The sequence below is a fragment of the Protopterus annectens genome, chromosome 3.part1, assembly GCF_019279795.1.
Source record: "Protopterus annectens isolate FY-2018-M chromosome 3.part1, PAN1.0, whole genome shotgun sequence".
NCBI classification, from domain to species: Eukaryota; Metazoa; Chordata; order Ceratodontiformes; family Protopteridae; genus Protopterus; species Protopterus annectens.
Window position 1 is genome coordinate 105,900,490 of NC_056732.1, and position 23,809 is coordinate 105,924,298.

At 39.2% G+C, this 23,809-nt stretch overlaps 1 protein-coding gene across 16 annotated transcripts in view; it reads right to left on the minus strand.

The window, feature by feature from the left end:
- Nucleotides 1-23,809, minus strand: part of DTNA (dystrobrevin alpha) — a 1,617,970-nt gene that overhangs the window by 590,150 nt on the left and 1,004,011 nt on the right. For 11 of the 16 annotated variants that reach the window (XM_044066623.1, XM_044066627.1, XM_044066622.1 and 8 more), the window contains 2 exons: nucleotides 11,012-11,089; nucleotides 10,353-10,445 (listed from right to left, as the gene is read on the minus strand). The exons of the other annotated variants lie outside the window; for them this stretch is intronic. In XM_044066623.1, the coding sequence (XP_043922558.1) occupies nucleotides 10,353-10,445; nucleotides 11,012-11,089 (171 nt within the window). The remainder of the gene's footprint in view (nucleotides 1-10,352; nucleotides 10,446-11,011; nucleotides 11,090-23,809) is intronic. 16 annotated transcript variants of the gene reach the window in all.

The following is a 23,809-nucleotide window of genomic DNA, read 5'->3' on the forward strand; positions in this document are numbered from 1 at the left end:
GCATCATCACTACCATCACCTAGCATCGAGAGCAGCAATCCGTGCCTGCCCCAGTGTGGTACTATCAGGACTTGTCATGGATTTGGTTACCTCTGTCACCCTCACATGTGCTGATCTGCCTTTCAACATCATGGGAATGACACTGAGATGCAATGGCACCGCTGGTAGGGCTGTAAAGCAGGACACACATCAGTACCTATATAACCCCTCTCCTCCCCTACATCACTATAAGTAAACATGAAGACACATTTATTAGTAACTATATATATATATATATATATATATATATATATATATATATATATATATATATATATATATATTATACATCCTTTTCTCCCTGACCTCTAAGGCACCATTTACAGCTTCTGTGCATTAGATCTCTTTCACTCCACTGACCTCTAATCACTACCTCTCACTTCATCACTGACATGCCACATTCTCTCTTTTCTCCCCTTTTTCTCAAAAGTAAATGGAGCTATCTATTACCTTATCGAAAAGCCATAATATCGGATGGCTTTTCATCGAACTGGAAAAGTTGAAAGCTGAAAATAGAGAAAACACGAATGCGCAAATTCTTTCCCTGGGAAATAAACCACTTGGCCATCCTTGTGAGTTTGCCCTTTTCCCCACTGTAGTGCGATCTCGGAGTTGGTATATTTAGTTAGGGGGGGTTGTGGGGGGCACCCCCCCACTTTATGTTTAGATTAATGTGTAGATGGTGCTAGATCTAGCGATTTCTTTCCCAGGGAAAGAATTCACTCATTTGCATTTTCACTATTTTCAGCTTTCAACTTTTCCTGTTCGATGAAAAGCTGTTCGATATTACAGCTTTTTGATAAGGTCATACAGACCATCTATATACTACTCTTACCTCTAGGCCTACTCCAGTATAATGTCTCTTTCTCCTTTTCTTTACCCATCCATTAACCCTAAAACTATATGCCACACTTAACCACATCTTTCTAGTCCTGTTTAGTCAAGTGCTGTCATAGCCGGCCTTAGGCATAGGCCAAATAGGCAGCCGCCTAGGGCGCCGCTCTAGCAGGGGAGCTTTTCCAGTATTTATTTAATGTAGTTAGACTAGGATGGGGGCACTAGGTAGCGTGGTGGGGGGGGCGCTGTGGAGCCCTTTCGCCTAGGGCACCAGTTGACCTAAGGCCATTCCTGAGTGCTGTAGCTCACTTTACCATACTTAGTACTATATACTTATATTGTATTACTACATGCATGCATGCATAATCTATATCTTTAACTATGCTTGTAAGTGTTACTCATACTTTTTACCTATTTTATTTTCACTTATGTCATGGGTCTTAATACTAATGTAAAACTTTAACATATATATATATATATATATATATATATATATATATATATATATATATATATATAATGCATCTATGATAACATAATGTAAAACTTAATGTAATCTGATCTGGAGCTTTTCAATCCAGGCCTCCACTGAAAAGGATTTTCTGCCCAGTTGGACCATCCCAGTACACAAATAATCATCATCACCCTTCCCTTTTTCCATTTTCTACATGGGATCGAGGTATTGTATCAACTGTCATCATCTCTCTAAATTCATTGTCACTCGCCTAGCTTTTTCAACATTCATGCTTGACTTTAGTATGGCTTCTGTCATACAATCCATCCAGCTCTTTGCTGGACACCCTTGTTTTCTCTTGCCCGCTTCCTGACTGTCCCAAGTATTCTTTACAAGACTGTCTGCTTGCAAATGTGCCCAAACCACTGTAATCTGTTTTCTTTGACCTTCTCTGCAATTGGAGTGACTTTGCTTTTACCCTGATGTCGTCATTTCTTCATCTATTTTGCAGTGTGCAGCTTACCACCCTTCTTAGGCACTTCATCTCTATCTCCTCTAACTTCCTCAACTGTTCTGCCTTTACTGCCCAGCTTTCTGTAACAGCACTGGTTGCAACACTGTTTTGTACACTTTACTTTTCACCCTCTTTGGCATTCTTCTGTCATGCACTACCCCTGATAGTCTGAGCCAGTTAAATCACAAAAATACAACAGCCACGGACTGGAACACAACGAAACTCACTGCAGTGTTAAAAAATACAGCGGTTTTAATAAATTTGAGGGCTTTTATCAGAATATAGTAAAGACTTCCTCAGAAATGACCTCCTCATTCAGACTTCTTATCTCCTCATCCACCCTTACCAGATTCTTGAAGCTGTTAGCCTGTTCCATTATTTTCCCTTCTATCTCAATTCTCAGCTTCTTCGGATTTCCCTTATTACCTGTCATCACAAATATCTTAGCTGTATTTAGTTTCATCCCATGTGCCTTCAGTTTTGCATTCCATTACCCTATCCTTTGCTGAAGTTCTTGCTCAGAGTCTGCCTGTACTGCCACATCATCTGCATACAGCAACTTTGTTGATCTTTTTCCTTTGACCTGTTTGCTGATGTAGTCCATCACCAGTGTGAACAGCAGTGGGCTCAGAGCTGAGCCCTGGTGCACAGCCACTTCCACTGAAAACCCCTTTAAGACAGAACACTGTTCATATTTGAGCAATTGAGTCCTTGTACATAGCAATGCTTGCACTAATTCTACCAATATTTCTGGGACTTCGAACCACTGCAGGACTGCCCAAATCAGATTTCTTAGGACATTTTCATATGCTTTCTCCACGTCTAGGAATGCCAAGTTGGACTTTTTCCTCATCTCTAGCTTCTTCTCAACTATCTATGTCAATGCAAACGTCAGGTCAGTTGTGCTGTATCCTGATCTGAATCTTACTTTCTATGTATTCATTTATCAATCACCCTCTCCAGAACTTTTATGCAGTGTGACAGGAGTTTGATACTTCTGTACTACCCACAGTTGCGAATGTCCCCTTTTTCCTTATACAATTGTACTAGCATGCTTATTATCCAGTCACCTGGAATATGCCTTTGTCTCCATACTGCAATAAGTAGCCTCAGAAGCCATTTCTCCCCATCTCATCCAGCATCTTGATCATATCTGTTGTGACCTCATCTGAGCCTGCTGCTTTCCCTGAATTTATTTTCCTTAGTGCTGTTCTTACTTTTTATATGGTGCCTCGTCCTCTTTTTTCATCATGGCTGTGTCTGCGTGAGTACAGCTTCTGTGAGGTTTCTTAATTCAGAAGCTGCTGAATGTACTCCTTTTATTTGCCTCTGATTTTCTGTTTCTGGTGAGCAGGTTGTTGCTGGTATCCCTAATGAAGGGTGTCTGACTATCTTCTTTATCTTTACCGAGTCACTTTCCAAAGCTGGTAGAGTGCCTCTGATGCCTTTTTCTTTGCTATATTGCAACTCCTCCCTTAGCCTCTTTGTTAGCAAAATGTATTCCTTCTTAGCTTGTCTTTTCTATCTCCCAAGTTTTCCTGCACTTCTTTGTTTTGATGACTTCTATGACTTTTGCACTCCACCACCAGCTTTCCTTCTGAACCTTATTTCCATACCTGGCTCCGCCATATACCTGTTCTGAAATCTTCACATATGCTGTTTAGAGGCACTGCCATTCTTCTTCAAATCCACCTATTTCCTCTTCTTCCTCAGGTGCTAGAGCTCTGAGTAATTCCTTGAACATTTATGCTTTTCCTCCAGTCAACTTCCAGGTCTTTGGCCTAGTCTCTGTTGACCTTAGAGTCTCCTACGACCACTGCTTGAAGATGATTGTGGCAACCTGTGGTTTATGCTGTGGGACACCTGTTTCACTGGGGATGACTTTGCAATCACTAATTCAACCTCTGTAACCTTTCTTTACTGCTAAGAAGTCTATCTGAGTTGCATGTTGACCATGTTTTCTCTTGCTGAACCATGTGCTGGCCACCATCAAGCCATTTCTCAGATAGAAGTCTAGAATGACCTCTCCTTCTTTATTCTTGTTGTCACCCCCCCCTGTTGAACAATGCAGTTTTCATATAATGTTCTGTCTGTTCCAATATATGCATTCAGGTCACCCATTATCAACACCAATTCATGTTGTCCTGCATTCTCTAGTAGGACCTGCAACTACTGCCTGAACACACTCTTTTCCTCACTATCACAACCCTGCTGTGGGGCATAGGCTGAGAATATGAATACTGTCCCTTACACTGTAGTCTGCTTGCCATGATTATGTCACTATTTCTGATGACATCCCTTACTGTCTTCTGAAGCCTCACCCTCATCACAATTCTGACACCATTTCTAATTTGTCGTCCTCTTGTGTAGTAGACTCAGGACCCCAAGCTAAGTGGCTTTGGTGCACTGTCCTTCAACCTTTTCTCCTGGATACATAGGATGTCCAGCCTGCTCCATACCATCATGTCAACCACTTCCAAGCTGCACCCTGTTACTGAACCTACAACGAGTGCAGCAATTCTTTTGTTCATGTTTGGCCGGTTAATTGATTTCACATCCAGATTTTGCTCAACACAGCTATCCCAGGTAACCCAAGATGAGCAACTGGAAACCAGTCAACCAGCAGTTATTGACTCAGGGCTGCTGCACTTTTTGTGGCAGGCATACACTGGCTAATAGGGGCACATACACCCATCCAACTGTTAGCATGGGTCCCTGGTGCTGGTTGGAGTAGGCCAGGTCCTCAACCCACTTATCCCTGACAAATATCCATGCCGATTTGGCAACATTAGTCAGCAGGACTAAATCAACTTGAGCCAATTTTAACACTGTTGAGTGACTAGCTCTGAAACGGTGTGCAGTCTGTGATCCATGTTCTCCTATCTTGAGGACACTGTGCACCAAAGTTGATGTTCAAAGCTGTGGAGCTATAAAACTTTCCCCCTATAGCACACCACACACTGTCTAAAGTCTGTGCTGCTGCCCACAGCTCCATTCTTGGGTGAGCTTGAGGTAGAAACACTCAGCATGTTTTTGGGAGATGAACAAATGCTAATAAATAAAATAAATAAGAAGAGGTTTTCAACATATTTACTTATCAGTTTTGGAATATCAGCTTACTAAGTAGTCAGTGAAATCTGATGTGTTCTTTTAGTCCCTCTGTGAGCTTGAACATATGGTTAAAAGGGAAAGGCACTTGTAGGAGTTCTCCTTTCCATGTGGCACAAAGGAGTGGATGGAAAGGCAGTAACCTTAATGAATTGTACTGCTACATTCTACCCTTCAAGATATTTATTTTTCTTCTGAAAAAGGGAGATGTAAAATATGTATCCTCTTTAAATTATTGGAGTCACTAGTATGTTGGTCATGTAATGTATTTTTCTGTTTACTAAACAGCTTCAAAAATCACATGTGATGTGGGGGTTTCCAAAAACTTGTGTGAAGGAATAAATCAAGCCTGAAAACAGGAACATACTTCCAAAAATAAGTACATCACGTTCAGGGGTAAATCAGGCCTGAAAATAGGAACATTCCTTCAAAATATGGACAGTTGAGAGGTCTGGCTGGTATAGGGGGATACAATTCTCACTGTGACCCAGGCATTTCAGGATCGATTAGCAACTTGGGTTACTGATGATGCTGATGTCAGAGGATGGGTGCTTGGTGGAGCTGGCCATTTAATGCAGACATCCCACAGAGGAGGGGATGAGATGCAAATAAACAGCCTTGGCGTGGGAATTAGGCTCCACAAGCCACCAACTGGTGGCAACCTCCAAGGTGGTTATGCAGAAGCATACAGTCAGATGGGAAAGTAGCTGTGGGCCATCCAGTGGTAGGGACAGGCCATTAGAAGTACTCTCACTTTAGGATATAACAGTGAGGGCACAAAACACACACTCATAACTGCCTGAATGATCACTCCATCCAGGCAGCTCTCTCCTTGCTTCTGGGGGAGAAAGTCCCAGTGTACAGGGAATAGATAGGCTATATCCAAATGGAGAGAAGCTTGACAGTCAGCATTCAAGGAGGCAAAATGACACATAAAAATACGCTTGAAGAGAACTGTATGTAGCTGAAGACTGTTCAGCTTAGTATACAGTTTGAGGGTGAAGCTGTATTATGTATAAATGTTTACCAGTTAGAAGAAGAGTTACAGATTCCACTTAGGTATCTGAAAGGGAGTGTCCCTAACCTGGGTTACTATCCCTTGTGAAGACCAGTAGTATCAGACTGACTAAAACAATATCAGTGGCTTTGTTTTGTTGATATATGTAGTTTATTTCATGGTGATTAAATGATTATCTGGTCTGTTAATACTAATGCATTTAAGAATTTCATTAACAGAAACACTGTGTAACCCAAGCTTAAGCAAGCAAAAGACTGTTTTTATATCAGCAGGGACATCTGAATACATCACAGCTTTCTAAGGTATCCAAATATGGTTACAGACACACAAACTGCAAGACAAAATAAGGCAAACATTTTGGTGTCAAAATCTGTTGATAATAAGGTGGTTGACTTGTGGTAGATGTTCTAGATGCTTTCAAGGGATACTTAGGAGGCTCCTGCTCCAACAGCCTTTGTTTAAATTCTGCTGGTACTATAGCCAAGTTATTAAGGCCGTTGGAGACTGGGTTTGGAGTTGGGCAGAATTATTGGGTGTGATTTCAATCACCTTATGGAGCCAGGTGATATAGATGCAGAAGATCAGCCATGGCTAACTTTAATCCTAAATGTCTGCATAATACCCTCACTAATGGTTTAGGTTTCATAGATGGAGTAACATTTTAATGGGCACACAGGCCTATTTTACTGACATTTCTCTTTAATACTAGAGCTACGATGGAATACATAGGGTATAGTGGTCGTCTGCTCTAATGCACAGGTTACATTTTGAAGTATTTCTAGCAGTTCTCTCTGAACATGCCTCATTATTTTTGGAACTGAGATTCCACTTGATAGCCCTCCTTTGCTAGTTTAGAATTTGAGCCCATTAGTGTTATCATATTTAGAAATCTAAACGGTCATATGTCCTTCTTTCTTGGGGTAGAAATTAAGAAAATACATATTAAAAATTCTCCTTCACCTTTTATTTTGTGGAATGTTTTGAAGGGATGAATCATGGGAACTACTAAGACAGTAGGATGAATAGCTGTGCACCTGCAAAATTACCTGAAGTAATGCATTATGCAACATCAGGGAGAACTTAGGGATAGGGAAAAAGATGATAAAATCACTCAAGAAACAAATCCAATCTATTGCAGAAGAAAACTGAATTCAATTTGAGAAACTGTAATGGCACTTTCTGTGCCTATCCCCAAAGGGTAATGAAAAATTCTGCTTTTAGGTTTAGACTGAGTTCAGTTAAGAAAGTGCTGCAGCACCTGAACAACTGGAAATGAGGACAACTTTTCATGGTAGAAAAGCCAAAACCATAACTATGTCATCTAGTGCCCTGTGCAGTTCCCCAGTTCCCCAGACTTCCAACCCCATTAACTCAAATTAAGGAGCTAAGAAAAATGTTCTGAAAGTTGAAGAACAAAAAATAATCTCTTTTGCTATGAAACTGTAGCAAGCTGCTTAATAAAAATATAATAAGCAGTTTGCTACAGTAGTGACCACAAATGCAATATCAGCATTAAGGCAGCAATGCTTGTACTGCTCTCCCACACCATCTGCATCTAGCGATCACACCCTGTCAAAGCTTGGACCTGGGGCAGCAGCCCCATTCACCCCACCATAGTTCCTGTTTTGAGAAAAGCTATATCAGAGACATTTGAGGAATGTTTACAATCAGTAAGTCTGGTCCCTTAATATTGGATTAAGTCATGAGCCAGGCATTTTTTGCTGCTCCACCATACCTATCTCAAAGTACCTCTACCTGAGCCCAATCAGCTCATTCAATACCCTGGAGGTGAGATACAGGCTTCTCTGGGCTTGGATGACAATCCTCCAGTACACGCAGCTCAATGCAGGAAGCCCTACCAGACCATTAGTTCACTTGATCAAGTCTCCCAGTTCTAGTGAAGTTCCTCTACCCACCTAACCCTTCACCTCATTGCCTGACTCATAATGGCTACTTTCACTGGGAGAAGAAATATGCAGACTCCTTTTCTTGCCTTTCCCTTGACTCAGCAGAATATACAATATGGGATGGATCAACGTTTGGAGGCATGCCTGTATTTTCAGGTTTGATTTACTCCTTCATACAATTTTCTGAATCCCCCTCATTACATGTGATTTTTTAAGCTATCTAGTACACAGAAGCAGACACATGACTAACATACTAGTGGCCACAATAATTTATAGAAGAAGGACACACATCCTACATCTCCCTTTTTGAAGTAAAAATAAATGACTTTGTGTTGAAGAATTCTGTAATATAGTTCACTCAGATCAATAGATTTAACACCCTCTTTGACAATGTGCTTATATTTTTCCATACTTTTTCTCACTCTTTTGTTTTTAAACAAGTTTCTGAGTAGTATCCCACATTTCTACAGGAAGCAGGAAGAGTTATGTGCTATTTGGTATTTAAATTTCATGCAAATTAGATAGCCCAATTTTTAGCTGGACAAAGCTACTTTTCAAGCAGCCTTTGTTCCTAGTTTCAACGTCTGCAGGTTGGGAGGTATGTTCCCCCTGCATAGTCCCTCACATGCCAGCATTTTTAATGGAACAGTAGGTCACCTCTGTAATTAGGGCTTTATCATTCTAGGCCATGGGGACAAGTGTGGCCAAAGAATATCTTGAGAGGCTTCACCTACTGAGGGTATCAGAAGAGGAAAAAAGACCTTGTCAGCCTCTGTGTTACCTGAGGAAATTAAATACATTATTGTGGGAATACATAATGAATAGGTACTTCAGACGTATGGGTTACTGGTAGCACTGAGGAAATATTAAAATACATTGCCAAAATCTGCAACAGAGTGGGAAGAACAATGGACAACCTTTTGTTGGAAGCATATAGCTATTGCAGTGGTATAGAAACCTGATAAGATTGCCTTGTATGGTTTCTTATCAGCCTTATTGCTTAATTGTAATTATAAGATCGTCATGAGGGTTTGGACCTGACATCTCCATGGTACACTTAAAACAGCTAGTAATACAGATCAACGTGAGGTTACTAAAAGCAGACACCCCTATGATACCTAAAGAGTGCTTTATTCCTGTTGAAGTATGCTAGCAACAGAGTAGCTACCTTTCTTCATTTTCAGCTTAGATACTAAGAAAGTGCACAAATAATTGAGCCATGACTATATTTTCACTACTTTGGAAAATGTTGGCATGCTAAAACAAATTAAGTGGGTTGTACATGGGCTCATCTTTCATATTTGACTTTCTCTCTCGCTCTCTCTCTCTACATATATATATATATATATATATATATATATATACACACACACACACATATATATATATATATATATATATATATATATATATATATATATATATATATATATATATATATATATATATATATATATATACCCAGTAGAATTTAAATTAGTAAAGGTACAAAGCAAGAGTGTGTTCTACCCTCCTTATTGTTCATATCAGTCGGAAAACTGGGAGTTGAAGACAAAGATCACAAAATCAAATTATTTGCTAATAACACGATTGTCTTTCTGTCTAAATTTAAAGAGCTTTGTAGGACTACAGGAAATTCTTAAAATATTTGTTAATCTATGTGAGTATGCCTTAAACAACACTAAAACAGAGGTGCTGTTGAGTGCCTATTCAGACAGGATCTGTGTTATGTTTATGTTTAGATAAAGGGCAACATTATTTAAGTACCCAGATGAAAAGTGTATTAGTCTAGGCAGAGTTTTTTACTTACATTTAGGGGTGATCTCAAGACTGATGGAATAGTATGTGAATTATGAGAAGACAATAAAACTCCATAAGGAGCACAGACTGTCAGGATTCCAAATGACTTCGCTGAATACCACTATTTTAACAAGGGTTACACCTGAATTGTAATAAACCAGCTCACACAGCCTCATAAAATTAGCTGTGAAGGTCTACACCACCCAAAAATGCCCAAGGCTAACTCATGTTTTATTAAAGATCTGCAAGGTAAAATGATTAATCATGTGATTGCTTTTAAGAACTTGTATATCTGGCTAGATCCAAATCTGTCATTTCAATTACACACAGAGACAGTTGCAGACAAAATACTTCTACAATAACATAACTGATAGTTTGAATTGACTTTTTAGTCACTTGACTGCTGATGTAGCATATAAAAACTTCAACTGCCACAGACAGAATATACAACACAACTCCTGATGTCAGGCAACCTGTACAGCAAATAAAAAATGGGACAATGAGATGTAGAATGGTAACATACTAAGTCGTCTGTACAACACAGCAGCAGAAAATATACATTACTGTGCACATAGTTACCATGGTGACTTCTGTACATCACACCACCTCATCACCTACTGCTGTACTCTGTGGGAAAGCTAGTTTCATGCCAGGAGGTACCAAACCTGCACTAACCGTGAGGGGTTGTTCTGAAGCATGTTGACATATAGCCCGATAAGAACATGTTCGTCAGCCAGTCTATCTGCAACATCAAAGCTGTACTGCAACCTGGAAGAAGGGCAAGAAGAGGAAAAATACCAAAGGACAGACATGGAAATAAACAGAAAAGTAGGAGGAGGTGAGATAATGAAATGAGAACTTAGAAAACAGTGAAATTAACACAAAAAATTACTTGATATATAGCTACTGCACACACTAGTATTGCAAAAGTCTTGTTTCCTTAAATAGTTAGTCACAAAACCACACTCAACAATTCCAAACTGCAATTCAGGCTTACTTGAGATACACTGTGTAAGTTTTAAAAATCAAGCACCATGCCACAAAACAAAAACAAACACATAACAAGCAATTTAAGATCAGTTCCAAATACTTTGATGGAAGCTGATTTCAGGGTCACACTACGAGAAATTGCAGTTAGCAAGCATAGCTGGTGAACAGATAGGAACCATTCCAAGCCCATAATTAGGTTCATAATATTCTAATCTTATCTGTCACAAGCTGAGAAGAAAAAGTTTCCCAGTTCTGCACTACAAAACAACAACAATAACAAAAAAGCAGGCAGGACAGTTTGGTTAGTGGAAAATTACAGAGTTCACTTCACTGCCTGAACTTACCCTTTGCCTTGTAGCAAAGTTGGTGCTGTCCTGGCCAACTGTTTGCTCTGCTCTAATGCAGCAACCTTGGGGAGAATGCTAACAAACAAAATATAAATAACTGGAATGTGCAAAATAAATGCTTTAGTTAAAACAGCTAACATGAACAATGGGTTTCTGCTGCACTGCATAACACCACCACAAAAGTATCTGGGATTTGAAATGCTAAGTAAGAATTCATCTGAAAATTAAAAGGGAACCTGTAATTTCAATCCACTTATACTCAGAATACTAAATAAATCAATAAATAAATAATATAAAGTTACAATAGTTTGTACCAGCTTTAATGGTCCTGTCTAGGAAGCGGTTGCACCAGTGCTTTAATAATGGAAATTTCAGCATCTAAAACTGTACCTTACAAAGTCTGGATGAAAAAACACACTGTTTTATGTAGAAATCTATTGTAATAACTGTGTTTGTGTTTGTTGTAAGGTAGTCTGAATGTTTTCAATGTCCAATTCTCAACAGGCACTGATGACACTACAGAATGAGTGAAGAGAGCTATAAAGAAGAGGATCACCAAATTACAGAACAGACTACAAAGCTCTTGTGGGCTGATTGAGACATCCCTCCTTCCAGCCAAACCTCACCAATCAATCCATCCATCCTTCCACCCACACCGCACCAAACAATCCATCCTTCCACATGCACCCCACCAATCCAATCATCTATCTATCAATCCATCCTTCCACCCACACCCCACCAATCCATCCATTCTTCCTTCCACCCACACCTCACAAATCGATTAATTTATCCTTTCACCTACATCTCACCAATCCATCCATCCTTCCACATGCACCCCATCAATCCATTCATATATCCATCAATCCATCCTTCCACCTGCACTCCACCAATCCATCCATCCTTCCTTCCATTCACATCCCACCAATCTATTAATCCATCCTTCCACCCACACTCCACCAATCCATCCATCCTTCTACCCACACCTCACCAATCCATTCATCTATCCATCAATGCATCCTACCACCCATACCCCACCAATCCATCCATCCTTCCACCCACACCCCACCAATCCATCTCTCTGCCCATCCTTCCATCCACACCCCACCAATCCATCCATCCTTTTGTTTTCTATACTTGCTTTCATTCAAATTCAGGGTTACATGGACCAGAACCTCTCCCACTGCATCTCTGAACTGGATGAAAATGGATGTACATACAGAACAAATATAAAACATTATAAAGCATTCTTACTTTAACTTTTAATATTTGACTGGACAATATATAGTTTTCCAATACTGGTAAATTCATAGTGGTTGGGCTACTACTGTTACATGTCCTTCAGGTGCTGAAGAGATAGATAGACAACTATGGATGTGTGGCATCCTATATTACAACAGGGATAGACATTTCACAGATGACCAGTTTGCATTACATAGTTCAAGATACATCCTTTCCCAGTAGAAATCAAATGCTTGCTAGGTAAACTGCCTTTTAGCAGTCAGCTGGCTTCAGAAAACGGCTTTTATTAACAGCAAACACCACCAAGTTTATCTTCATACTTAATCCTCCATTACAAATTTAAAAGTGTATAAAGTATGATCCCTTTATATTTATTGACCTTTCACCTTCAGACCCAATGGGACTCACACACTTCATTTTACTGAATGTGGTGACACACCAACAAACTTAGTATCAGATGCCCCAGCAGCAGGGAAGAAGAAGTTTACGCCACTGAAACCACGTCATCATAAAATGCAGAAGAGACGTTGGTTCAGACGCTCATATACCAGCTGTAGCACGATTATACCCATTTCCTCAAGCTTGCACATGCTGCAGTGTGAATGCATTACAGCCCATATTTGTCCAAGCACTGTCTGCTCATGCATACTGGTTACAAGTTAGGCCTGTAATTGTGATCCATTAGTTCTCCACCTAATCCACCTCCACCTATCCAAGAGAAGACAGCAGACTTTCCCATGCTTGATCCACTCAAACATGTTTGGCTCTTGTCTTCTGGTCACCACCCCCTCCAAAGCTGACACACTAGAACAGGAGTTACTTGCAGAACATGTGTCATTAGTGTGGCAAACAACATGTCACAATACCAGTAAGGAGATGTGAGCCATAAAGTTTAATTGTACACTAACATTTTTATGAATGAGTTGCAACTGAAACACACTGAAGACCCCCTAATGATCTGACGTCCTTGCATACTGAACAAGTTGCTGATCCTGGCTGAGTAGCTGACCTACAGAGGATTTTTTCCTGTAACCTATAACTGCATTACACCTACCCTATGCATTGTGAGGATCAGTCTGTGATTTTGCCTCTCCTTAGGAAGGATGCTGTATGCATGCTCTGCTCTCCTTATTAAAAAAGAAATGCTTCCTCATATTGTGCATAAGCAGTTCACTCTCATCTTCAGATATCAAATAATTTATTCACACATTCTATTTATGGACATATGCTGCCCCATCGGACTTTTTCGACTCCCTTAAGGTACTTAAACTATTCTATCATCTTCTTTCCGTCCCCCTCTATCTTCATGGCCATGCACACAATTTATTTTAATCTTCTGTAACATAATGCAGATCCAACATTACCTTTGTTGTTATCCTGTGAACTGCTTCTCTATTGCATATGTCTTTACAGAAATAGGAACTTGATAACTGCACACTGTACGCTAGAAGTGGGTTTTGTCAACTACCTGCATAGATGGATAATAGCATCTTGTTTTCTAATGTTTTTTTCTTTTTTTTATTGATTTGTTAAGCAGGTAAACTCATTGGACTTAAGTGCCAGATTCTAGGGCTGACTTGCGAGCACTGTCTGGCTAATTGACTTACTCAGAGTCACAGAGAAGGTAAATGGAGGGGGAAGGAATCAATCCCTGTACCCTGGACTATAGGAGACAGCTCGTTTACAGCTCAGACCCATAATCCTCTGTGCTAACTGCCAGATTATGCCCATGCCTCATGCCATGCATCTCAACATTTCTCCAACCCTCCTCATGGCCTTCCCAGAATACTTGTTTACTTTTGATGAATCATGCTTGCCATCATTCCCCTTCATGTATGGCTACTGCTTCCAAACCAACACAGCACCCTTGCCTTGGGTTCTTTTCTCTCCAACATGTATTGCTTTACACTAAGTGTCAGTAGCTGCACTTCTATCCCATCTTATCCTCCAGATTTGTCAAGATTAGACTCATGCTTCTTTGTGTATTATCGTTCATGAACAGCTTGGTAACATCTGTCAAGCAATAAGTGTTTTTCCTTTGAGAAAAGGTACTTTTAGCTTTTGGCACAAAGTGTTCAGGCTGTGAGCTGTAACTGCTATGGTACAGTGTTTGACTCACTAAGTAATCTTTTAAGTGGTACTCTGTCATATATCCAAGAAAAATTCCTGGAGAAGAAATCCATAACACAATTAAAAAAAGAGTCAGACCCCGATCACGCCAACACCAAGAAGCTGAAATAATGCAAACGTCCAAGTAAAAGTTCAATAAATTTAATATTTAACACCAAAAAAGTTGAGTGATAAAAGCGTGGATTATAAATAATTAATTTGTCGCTCAACTTTTTGGGAGATACATATTAAACTTATTGAACTTTTACTTGGACGTTTAAATTACTTTGGCTTCCTGTTGCTGGCTTGATTGGGGTCTGACTCTTTGGTACTCTGTCAGATATATTACAGACGTCTATACAGGTAATGACCCCTGACTTATCTCCTGCCATTTTTAATGTTTTACAATTCTGAATGTTGTCATGCTAGCACATATAACTGCCTTCATATTATCATAAGACCACTTAACTTGATATCCTCATTGTCACACTATAGACATTCCAAATGCTCATCATCTTTTGAAGCCATCCAACTCTCATGTCCTTATGCACAGTGACAGCCACAGTAGGATTGCAGAATACATTGGAAGTAGCCTTACATGTACTAGAAAAAGTTTCTTAGCTTTGCTTATAAAATGCACCTAAACTTCAACTGATTGCAATGAAAAGAAAGAAGCATGATTACCATTGGTCACTTTCCATAACTTCAAGATTCCATAAACAGCTCTACTGACTAGACTTGTGTAGTCTTTGCTAACAGCAAATATCACCCACAGTTCCTTGAGAAATGTAGTCTTTCTTTTCTGCAGTCAGTAATAGTGTTTCTAACATAAGCCTTCTATATGGTTTCATACGTTCTTAGGAAATGAAAAGCTATTTGCTTAGGGCAATGTGTATGAATCAGAGGTTAAACTGAGATCATTTCTGCCTGAGTGTGCGATAGCACAGGTGGATGTACAATAACTCATGGCATTTATCGAAAATAATATGTGAACTTCCCTAGTGTTCTAGCCAAATTTCTACTAGTTGGTATGAATACCACCTTGGGTCCCAGTCAACAAAAATAAATAGATAGACAGATATATAAATAGATAGATAAATCCAACATATCCTCACTGCACTTCAAGGTTAACCGAATAAATAAAAAAGAATGCAAATGTCCAGAAAATATACTATAATTCCAACCAATTTCAACCAACTTGCAAGTGTGTCAATAGCTGTACAGTACTGTTTTCTAAAAGTGCATAGAGCTTTTATATCAAGATGAGCATCACTCTTAGAATACAGTCTCCTTTATTTGTTTACTAGTATTAGACTGCTAAACAGAAGGACAACTTTAACAAGTTAATTTTAACATAACTCAAATCTCAATATGCAGAACAAAAATAACACATTTCTCTAATACTGATATAAATATAGTGCAAAAGTCTGCTGCTGGAATACAGTGAAGGAAACAACCAGCGTTGGAAGAAACTGATAGAAAAGGAATTCAAATAGTATACTTTGTCATGCATTGTTATAAAAAGCTAATGTATCCACAGAATTTGAGGTTTAGCTTGTGATAAAAAGAAAAAAAAAGTGACCATTAATATTTGCTCATGGCAGATTGCTTTTAGCAACCAAGCATCTTTGCTATGGCCTAAAGTTTTCTAATATGAATGTGATACTGAATAAATCAAAAGCTCACAGAAGGCCTTCCAAGTAACACTTAATCTTCAGTTATTCCTGTAACTCTGCAACTTAGAAACTAGCACTTATTTAATTTTACTTTCTATTTGTTAACCAGGTAGATATGCTGGTCCTAAGTCCCTTTTCAGCTACCAACAGCATTAGCCTAGACTCATCCGTGTTGTCATGCGATCACAGTGTTAAAGTAAGACGTTTGGGTGAGTTCTGCATCTGTTGTGCTTTCTGCTTCTTATAAACATGAGGAAAAAAATGACAAAAAGACCAAAATCCATAAAGTCCACGTGACTGTTGCACTCTGCACCTTTCCTTTGCAGCTGCCCTTCCCTTCCATCTAACTTTAAGCTCCCGTGAACATTTTACAGCTTGCATTTTATCTCCATCATTTTCATAACACTGGCATGAATCTCCCACCCCCTCAAACTGGCACACATACAATACTTCATCTCTGTGTTCCTTGCACTGCATTCTGCATGTCGCCTGTACTTTTAATATAGTATATACAGTGTACCCATATTGCATTTCGCTAATCACTCCAGCTAGGTCCAGCTTACAGCTGATATTAAGCACTCACTGTCTGAAAATTGCATAATCTTGTGCTTGTTGGTATTAAAACCAATTTGTTACCTGTCTACCCAAGCATACAGACATATTTGATCACTATACAGTTTATTCTATCTATCTCCGGTCCACTAGTAACCATAACTCTTACATGATCTATGTACCCTCCAAACTCCAACCTCCAACATAAAATAAACTTTTGTTTCTGGCTTGTTTTTCATTGTATTTGTTTCTTCAGTTTGTCAGGAGTCATTACTGACTGTTGTTTGCAATATCATATGTAATATGCTGTGGTACTGTCTTTGGTAATTAGCTAAAAGAATCTGTTTGGATTTGTAGTGGACTCTATATGAGATACACACAATATGAGCATTTTTATTAAGTAACTAGTAAACACAATTGTCCTAATATCCGATTCCTATACTGTAAAGCGATTAATGATGTGTAGTAATTTAAGTTTGATAAAGGTACTGGGACTGCTTTTATCATGTCACCCTTGGTCAGAAGCAGTCCCCAGTAAACTGACATGCTGTCAAGATTTATATGTATGTCTATGTGTGTGAGTCTGTTCAATTTACTGTATCTCAGTATTTGAATTCCTTTCAATACAGAGAGCTCATAGACATTTTGCAGAGTACACAGTACTGTGTATGTGACCTTACATACTTTGCAAGAGGTTTTTGATTCATAGATACAACAAAATGTTCAGTAACTCACCTCTGTTCTAGTGAACATTGAGGGTTCCCAGAACTGCATGTAAATGCCATTGTCTGTGGGCTTGGTGTATATGCCCTTTGGTATCCCAGTGCACAGCTTTGCAAGAAGTCTTGCATAGTGCAGTAATTCACAGACATTCATACTATGCAAGATCCATGCAGAGTGGAGCTCAAAATGTGCACTTGCATGAAGTGGTTTAGTTATGTGCAAATATGCATTTCAATGGGAGAGTGTTGAGTGAGGCAAAGTTTATTAGCTTTGCTCTGCATTGCTTTTCCAATTAAGTATAGCAGTATTTTGTGTGTGTGTGTGTGTGTGTGTGTGTGTGTGTGTGTGTGTGTGTGTGTGTGGTTACCGTGCCTAAGTGCTTAATTTAAGAGAAGAAATGTATATATCTGTATTGTGACTAATCCCTACTGTCCATAGTGATCTCTGGCTGGTATGGATGTTGAGATAATGGGTGCAGAGCACTAGGGGTGTGTGTGTGTGTGTGTGTGTGTGTGTGTGTGTGTGTGTGTGTGTGTGTGTGTGTGTGTGTGTGTGTGTGTGTGTGTGTGTGTGATGTGTGTAAATGTATATGTGTATCTGTGTGTCTCATTGTTTGTGAAAATCTGCATCTATCGGAGGTAGGAGCGCACTTGTATATTATGATTTGGGCACCTGCACCACTTATTTGTGTAAGATGGCAGACCAAGCTGCTCAACAGTTGCTCAAATGAGTGATTTATAATCATGCAAATTGTATTCTAATGTGATCCATGCTCATGAATTTTGGGCATAAATATGAATCACATTAAATCACAGAAGTGTAAATCACCCAGAGTATGCCAAGTTGAGCTTCAGTATGCCATGACTATGAATTTAACTCATAGTGTCAAAGTACAAAGAAATTATGTCATAATTAAGCTTCTCTTGAAACCAAAAGCTGCATTTTTATTGTACTCTACAGTTCTGCTGGCCCACAAATTCTTCAGAAATCTTCTACACTATTCAGCTTTAAGGGAAAAAAGGTAAAAGTTCTGCTTTCAGAAATTTTGCATTTTTATTGAAACATTTAATTTCATACAGTACAGTGCCATATATTTCTCTCACATTTCTTTTCTTTTCTTCTTCTTCTTTCGGCTTTTTCCCAGTTAGGGGTCGCCACAGCAGATCACCTGTCCGCTCATGAGTGGCAGTGAAGTTTTACTGTGTCGAGTTGCCAGCCCGGCGCCCAACCTTCCATGGAAAGCACACACATGCACGCACTCACGCCTACGACAAATTTAGAGTATCCAATCCACCTACAGCATGGTTCACAAAACCATCTGTTTTGATGCCATTTCTTAAGTTTATGACTTAAGGCGAGTATGCTATAACCACTTACGGTTTTAAAGCTCATAGACACTGCTCAGGAAACTGGAATCTGAGGATTCAATGTTTTCAGTCATCAAATGCTACATCTAAAGAAATCCCAATCCCTCCGCACCACACACTCCAGAGACCTCAACTTCATTACCACAATCAACAGAACACACTGGTGGGACAGGTTCATAACCCAGAGACTGCCCATGCTATGGAATAGACTTCCCATACATGTCAAGCAGAGCACCTTACTGGCCCTCTTCAACAGAAATCTTGATAAGTGGATGAAAAATAGAAAATTCACCCCAGGGATCACTCCACTGGCTTCACTCAACAGAGGCACTGGGAACTAAGGTTGGGTAGCATGATGCCAGGGTAATCCTATGGGCTAGGCTTGTAAAGGCTCCAGGGCCATTAGCCTAGTACACACCTATGGATTGTAATGAAACTGGAATACATACTGGATGTAATGTTCCTTGGTGTCGCAGAACAGGAAGCAATTAAAGTGCTTCACATTTTCAACATTGTTGTGAAAGAAGATATAGAAAAGATTTATGTTTTGAAAAAAAAAAACTAAATAAATCTGATGCACACTGTAAGCCAAAGATTGTTCTACTGTAAGAAGAAGCATGCTGCAAGCCAAAGAAGAAGCTGCATTAAAGTTAATGTGCAAAGTAATGGAGCCGAATGCAAGAGTCACATTCAGTTTCCCAATTTTTGCAAAAAAAAAAAAAAAAAAATTAGCCATCATAGCCGACACTTTTAAAATTTTGGATGTGCGGCTGTGATGGGTGTTACCATGTGAGCTAAAACGAGGTTGGAAGCTTTCCTCTCTCAACTGCTGCATACTATTAAACCATTTCTTTCATTTACTACATATGTGTGTGTGACAGCTGCTATTCCCATGTGCATACCCATTTTCCCTAACAAAATACATGTATTAATGCAAGGGAAAATGGTATCCCCGACCATTTTCTTCAGTATGCAAGGTGAGATGACAACAGCATGCAGGTAACATGTGGCAAGCTTGCAGAAATCACTTGTTTTAACTGTCTTTTAAAGTAAAAAAAAAATATATATATATATATCTTCCTGGCATCTGCAAGTTCAGAAGTTGGAAAATAAAATCTATGAGGGCAGCAACTTCACAGGCAGTGTTCACAGGTGTGATCTGCCTCATATTTAGCAAGGCATTTATTTTTCTATAAAGTCAAGTGGTTCAGGAGTCAGTTGATGCTTATGTGTCTGATCTTACAAACACAGTGCAAGACTTTGAGATTCTAAACTTACTTGATTTTTTAATTAGAATTAGAATTTGTATGTGTAATCAGAAAATATCAGTTCAAATTCAGACTGTTAAGGGAAGCTGATCTGATATTAGACAAAGTGATGGATGCATACAAAATGAGTGAACTTTCTAATATTCTGTGTAAAAGCAGGACTGAAGAGTAAGAAAAACTTGTAAGTAATGTGAATAAGAAAGAAAGAAATGCAAGGTGCAGAAACTCTACAAAATATTAAAAAAACAAAAAAGCTGGCAAAAGCAAGGCAGTCAAGATGACACATATAAACTTATAGACAAACAAGCAGAAGCCACGCCCAGTATAAGCAGTGTGGCTACAACCATGAGAAATAACACTGCAAGGCATTTAACAGAGTCTTTTTGATACATGGAGATAGCAACCATTTTACAATGATCTGTAAAGTGAAAAAAAAAAGCGTTATCCACTCTGGTGGCATACAGAGATAAAGCCCTGACTATGGCCCAGGTGAAGTGGGCTCATTTAGTAGCTCATGTGACTTTTGGAGCTGTAGGAATGGATAGGATTACCATCTCAGGAGGGTGGGTGGTGATGTAGGCATCTCTCATGACAATCCCTGGTGGAGACTGGGGACTTTGTGGTTTACAAGGCATTGTCTTGGTGGTGGGTGGATGGATATAGCTGAGCTGCTGCAGTGGCAGGGCAATATGTTGTGACCTCTCACACTGTACACCCACCTACAGACATTTCCAATAGTCACTAGGGGAAAGTGGAATGGTGTATAGGGCATAAAAGAAAAAAAACAGCAGAGTAATGACAGCTAAGACCCCCAATATGCCCTTAAACTCCATGACCAGCCCCAGCTAATATTGGAGGAAGTCCAGGAGGCTGAGGAGTATCTTTTAGACCTGGCATGGATGTGGGGCACTGGGCAAAAAAAGTTAAATAAACTGTTACAGTGATATGTAAATGCAGTAGAAACAAAACAGAATAGCAACGCTGAAAAGTTTTGTCACTACAGAAATACTTGTATGGTGAATATAGTATATGTTTTTAACAGTGACAGATTAGTTACTGAGTACAGTAATGATGTGAATGCAGTTTAAGTTGCTAACAGTCGCAAAGATATGTACTGGTTAGAAAAGTTGATAGTAAGTAGCATATCTGAGGCATTTCAATTAGATACGGGGAATGAATGCACTATTATGCCTAATCCAACATTCAAAGCACTGAATTCAAATGCCAAGCTGTTAAAGTATGGATGATTACTTTTGTCTTATTCATGGTATAAATTCAATTCTTTGATCATGTTTGTTAAGACTATTGAGTACAAAAGTAAAAAGTGTAGATTATTATCTTGAGCTGTGTCACTGCAAGTTCAGTTAAAGCAAATAAATATTTAGGATATAATGCTTGTGAAGAGGTCGGGATTATTAAAATAGTTAATGCTGGTTGCATCCATAATTACTATTTAAATAAAGAAAGGAAATGGAAAGTGCAGTGAAAGGTCAGAGCTGTAAATCTGGTGATGCTGAAGAGACACAAAGTCAAAACATGCAACACAGAAAGGTATCCAGCATCAATTTCTGAGAAGTGATTCAGCTTGTGCAGTTCAAAATCAGCTGGCTGGTGTTTCGTCATGCTGCAACACATGATTTTAATGAAAAGCAAATGACATTTATACGCCAAAATGCTTCTATGTATCAGCCAGCACAGACAATAAAAACACCTAACTCTCCTGCTCCTGCTGCCAGCCTCTGAAGATTACCCCACGTCTCTATAATAAAGTTCACAGTTGTGCTAAACTACACTTAACAGGTAACCAGTACCATCCCCTAGGACTCCTTCATAAATGCTCTAATTACAAGTCCATATGTTTCTCATGATAATGCATTTACTGTACTCCATTCTGATTCAACAGCAGGTATCATCTTCAGGTCCAAACCTCTCAGAAGAAAATTATTATTTTTTTAATATAAGCCATTACTTCATAGTTTTCCATTTGAAGCCTAATAATATGCTTCTATATAGTAAAACGTCTCCACCCTATCTAAACTTTATTAGGAGACAAAAAGACAACTGCATTTCCCTGACACATATTTCTGGTTAACTCACCAAAAGCTTACATCTGCAATGTGTACTCTGCTACTAACGACCCACTGCTTCATGGGGCATAACACCACCTAACCAGAAATCCTAATTAACATAAAATGCGAGTACCCCCCATAACCTTAAATCAACAGTCAATATAACACACTGGTTCAAAAAGAACATTGTTTGTGTCTTTCGGCTTTTCCCGGTTAGGGGTTGCCACAGCGGAACTCTGGTCCGCTAATGATTGGCAGCAGATTTTTTACGTGCCGAGTTTGCCAGCCCTGACGCACAACCTTCAACGAAGGTACACCCATTCACGCATGCCTCCACACAGAAGACACTCTAGCTGAGAATTGAACGGCACAAAGTCTTGCTGTGAGGCGAAAACGCTACTGCAGCACCACCACCGCAGTTGGTTCAAAAAGAACATAATTATCTCAAACTTTTTGTATCCGTATGCCACCATTCAATGCTCCCATGCTGCATCACACCCACTAACTAATACATCATCAGAACTTCACACACCCTGCTAATAGGACCACCATTCTTTAAAATTACTACCCAACTAATTACAGTCTAGACATGAAAACACAACTCAAATCCATTCCAAAGCTAAAGTACATACGACAAAATCTGTGGTAATGTTAGATATGCTGTAATTTTACTTCTACTCTGTGGGCTTTAATCAAACAATTTGCTAAAATATGCAGCCTTCTCCAGAAACTACTCAGCCAATGATAACCTGCCAAGCTAGACTCCAAAACAACCACCAAACTGTGCAAATCTCTTAGCAGCATTATCTTCTCCAGCTAAACATTGATTGTACTAAACCTACTGTAACATACATGGCAAACAACTATATACTTCAGAGCTATAGGAAATGAGTCTGGAGCACAACATCCATCTATTTATTATTGTGATCACTTAATTACAGCTTGTAAACTGTTAATTTTTAACTTTGGTTCTGCAAAGTTATCATAACCTTGTTCACTGCAGCTTTTAATAATTCCTGATCCACAGAACATAGCTGAAATGCATGGAGTGCGGTCATCACCTTTTAGGTCCACTACCAGTAGCATCCAGGCTCTCAAACCACTTACTGCCAAACATCCACAAATTAAATTAATTCTATAAACTCAAACCAACAGAGATTTCAGAAACACTCTCATACAAAAAACTTGTTTCCACTCTGCAAGTTTGCCTCTAGGGTGAGGCACAATAAGTTAAGTTATACCCATTAAGACTAAATTACTGTTCTACAGTACAATTTATTTTCACAGACAACTGGAAATCAGACTAGTTAATGCTTAGTTTATGAAGATGCAGGGACCATTCTCTGGGTGGTTATTTACTGTAGTATTTTCCTTTTATGTCAAGGAATCTGGATTCTGAATCATACATGATAGTTCACAATTCAGCATACTGTGCTTTAAGAAACTCTATCCTAGAAAACATAGAGCTTGCAGAGTTTGATAGGTATCCTAAACTTACAAACTGAGCATCATATGTGCAGCTTGAGAACTTCCTGTGATTCCAGCCAATGAACAGCATGTCACCAGATGATGTCCAAGACAAGTGGGGAGCTGCACCACACATTTTACAAGAAGGATTAGAGCAGTACACTGTACATCTGAGTTGACCACTTCAGCAGACCACTGACTGTATGTAAAACTATAAAATGATCAAATTCCCTGTGCAAAGAGATGAATCATTAAACTCATATGGCAATTGACATTCTGAATGTTATAAAGCAAAGGAGCAGAAAGGAAATGACCTATGACTGAC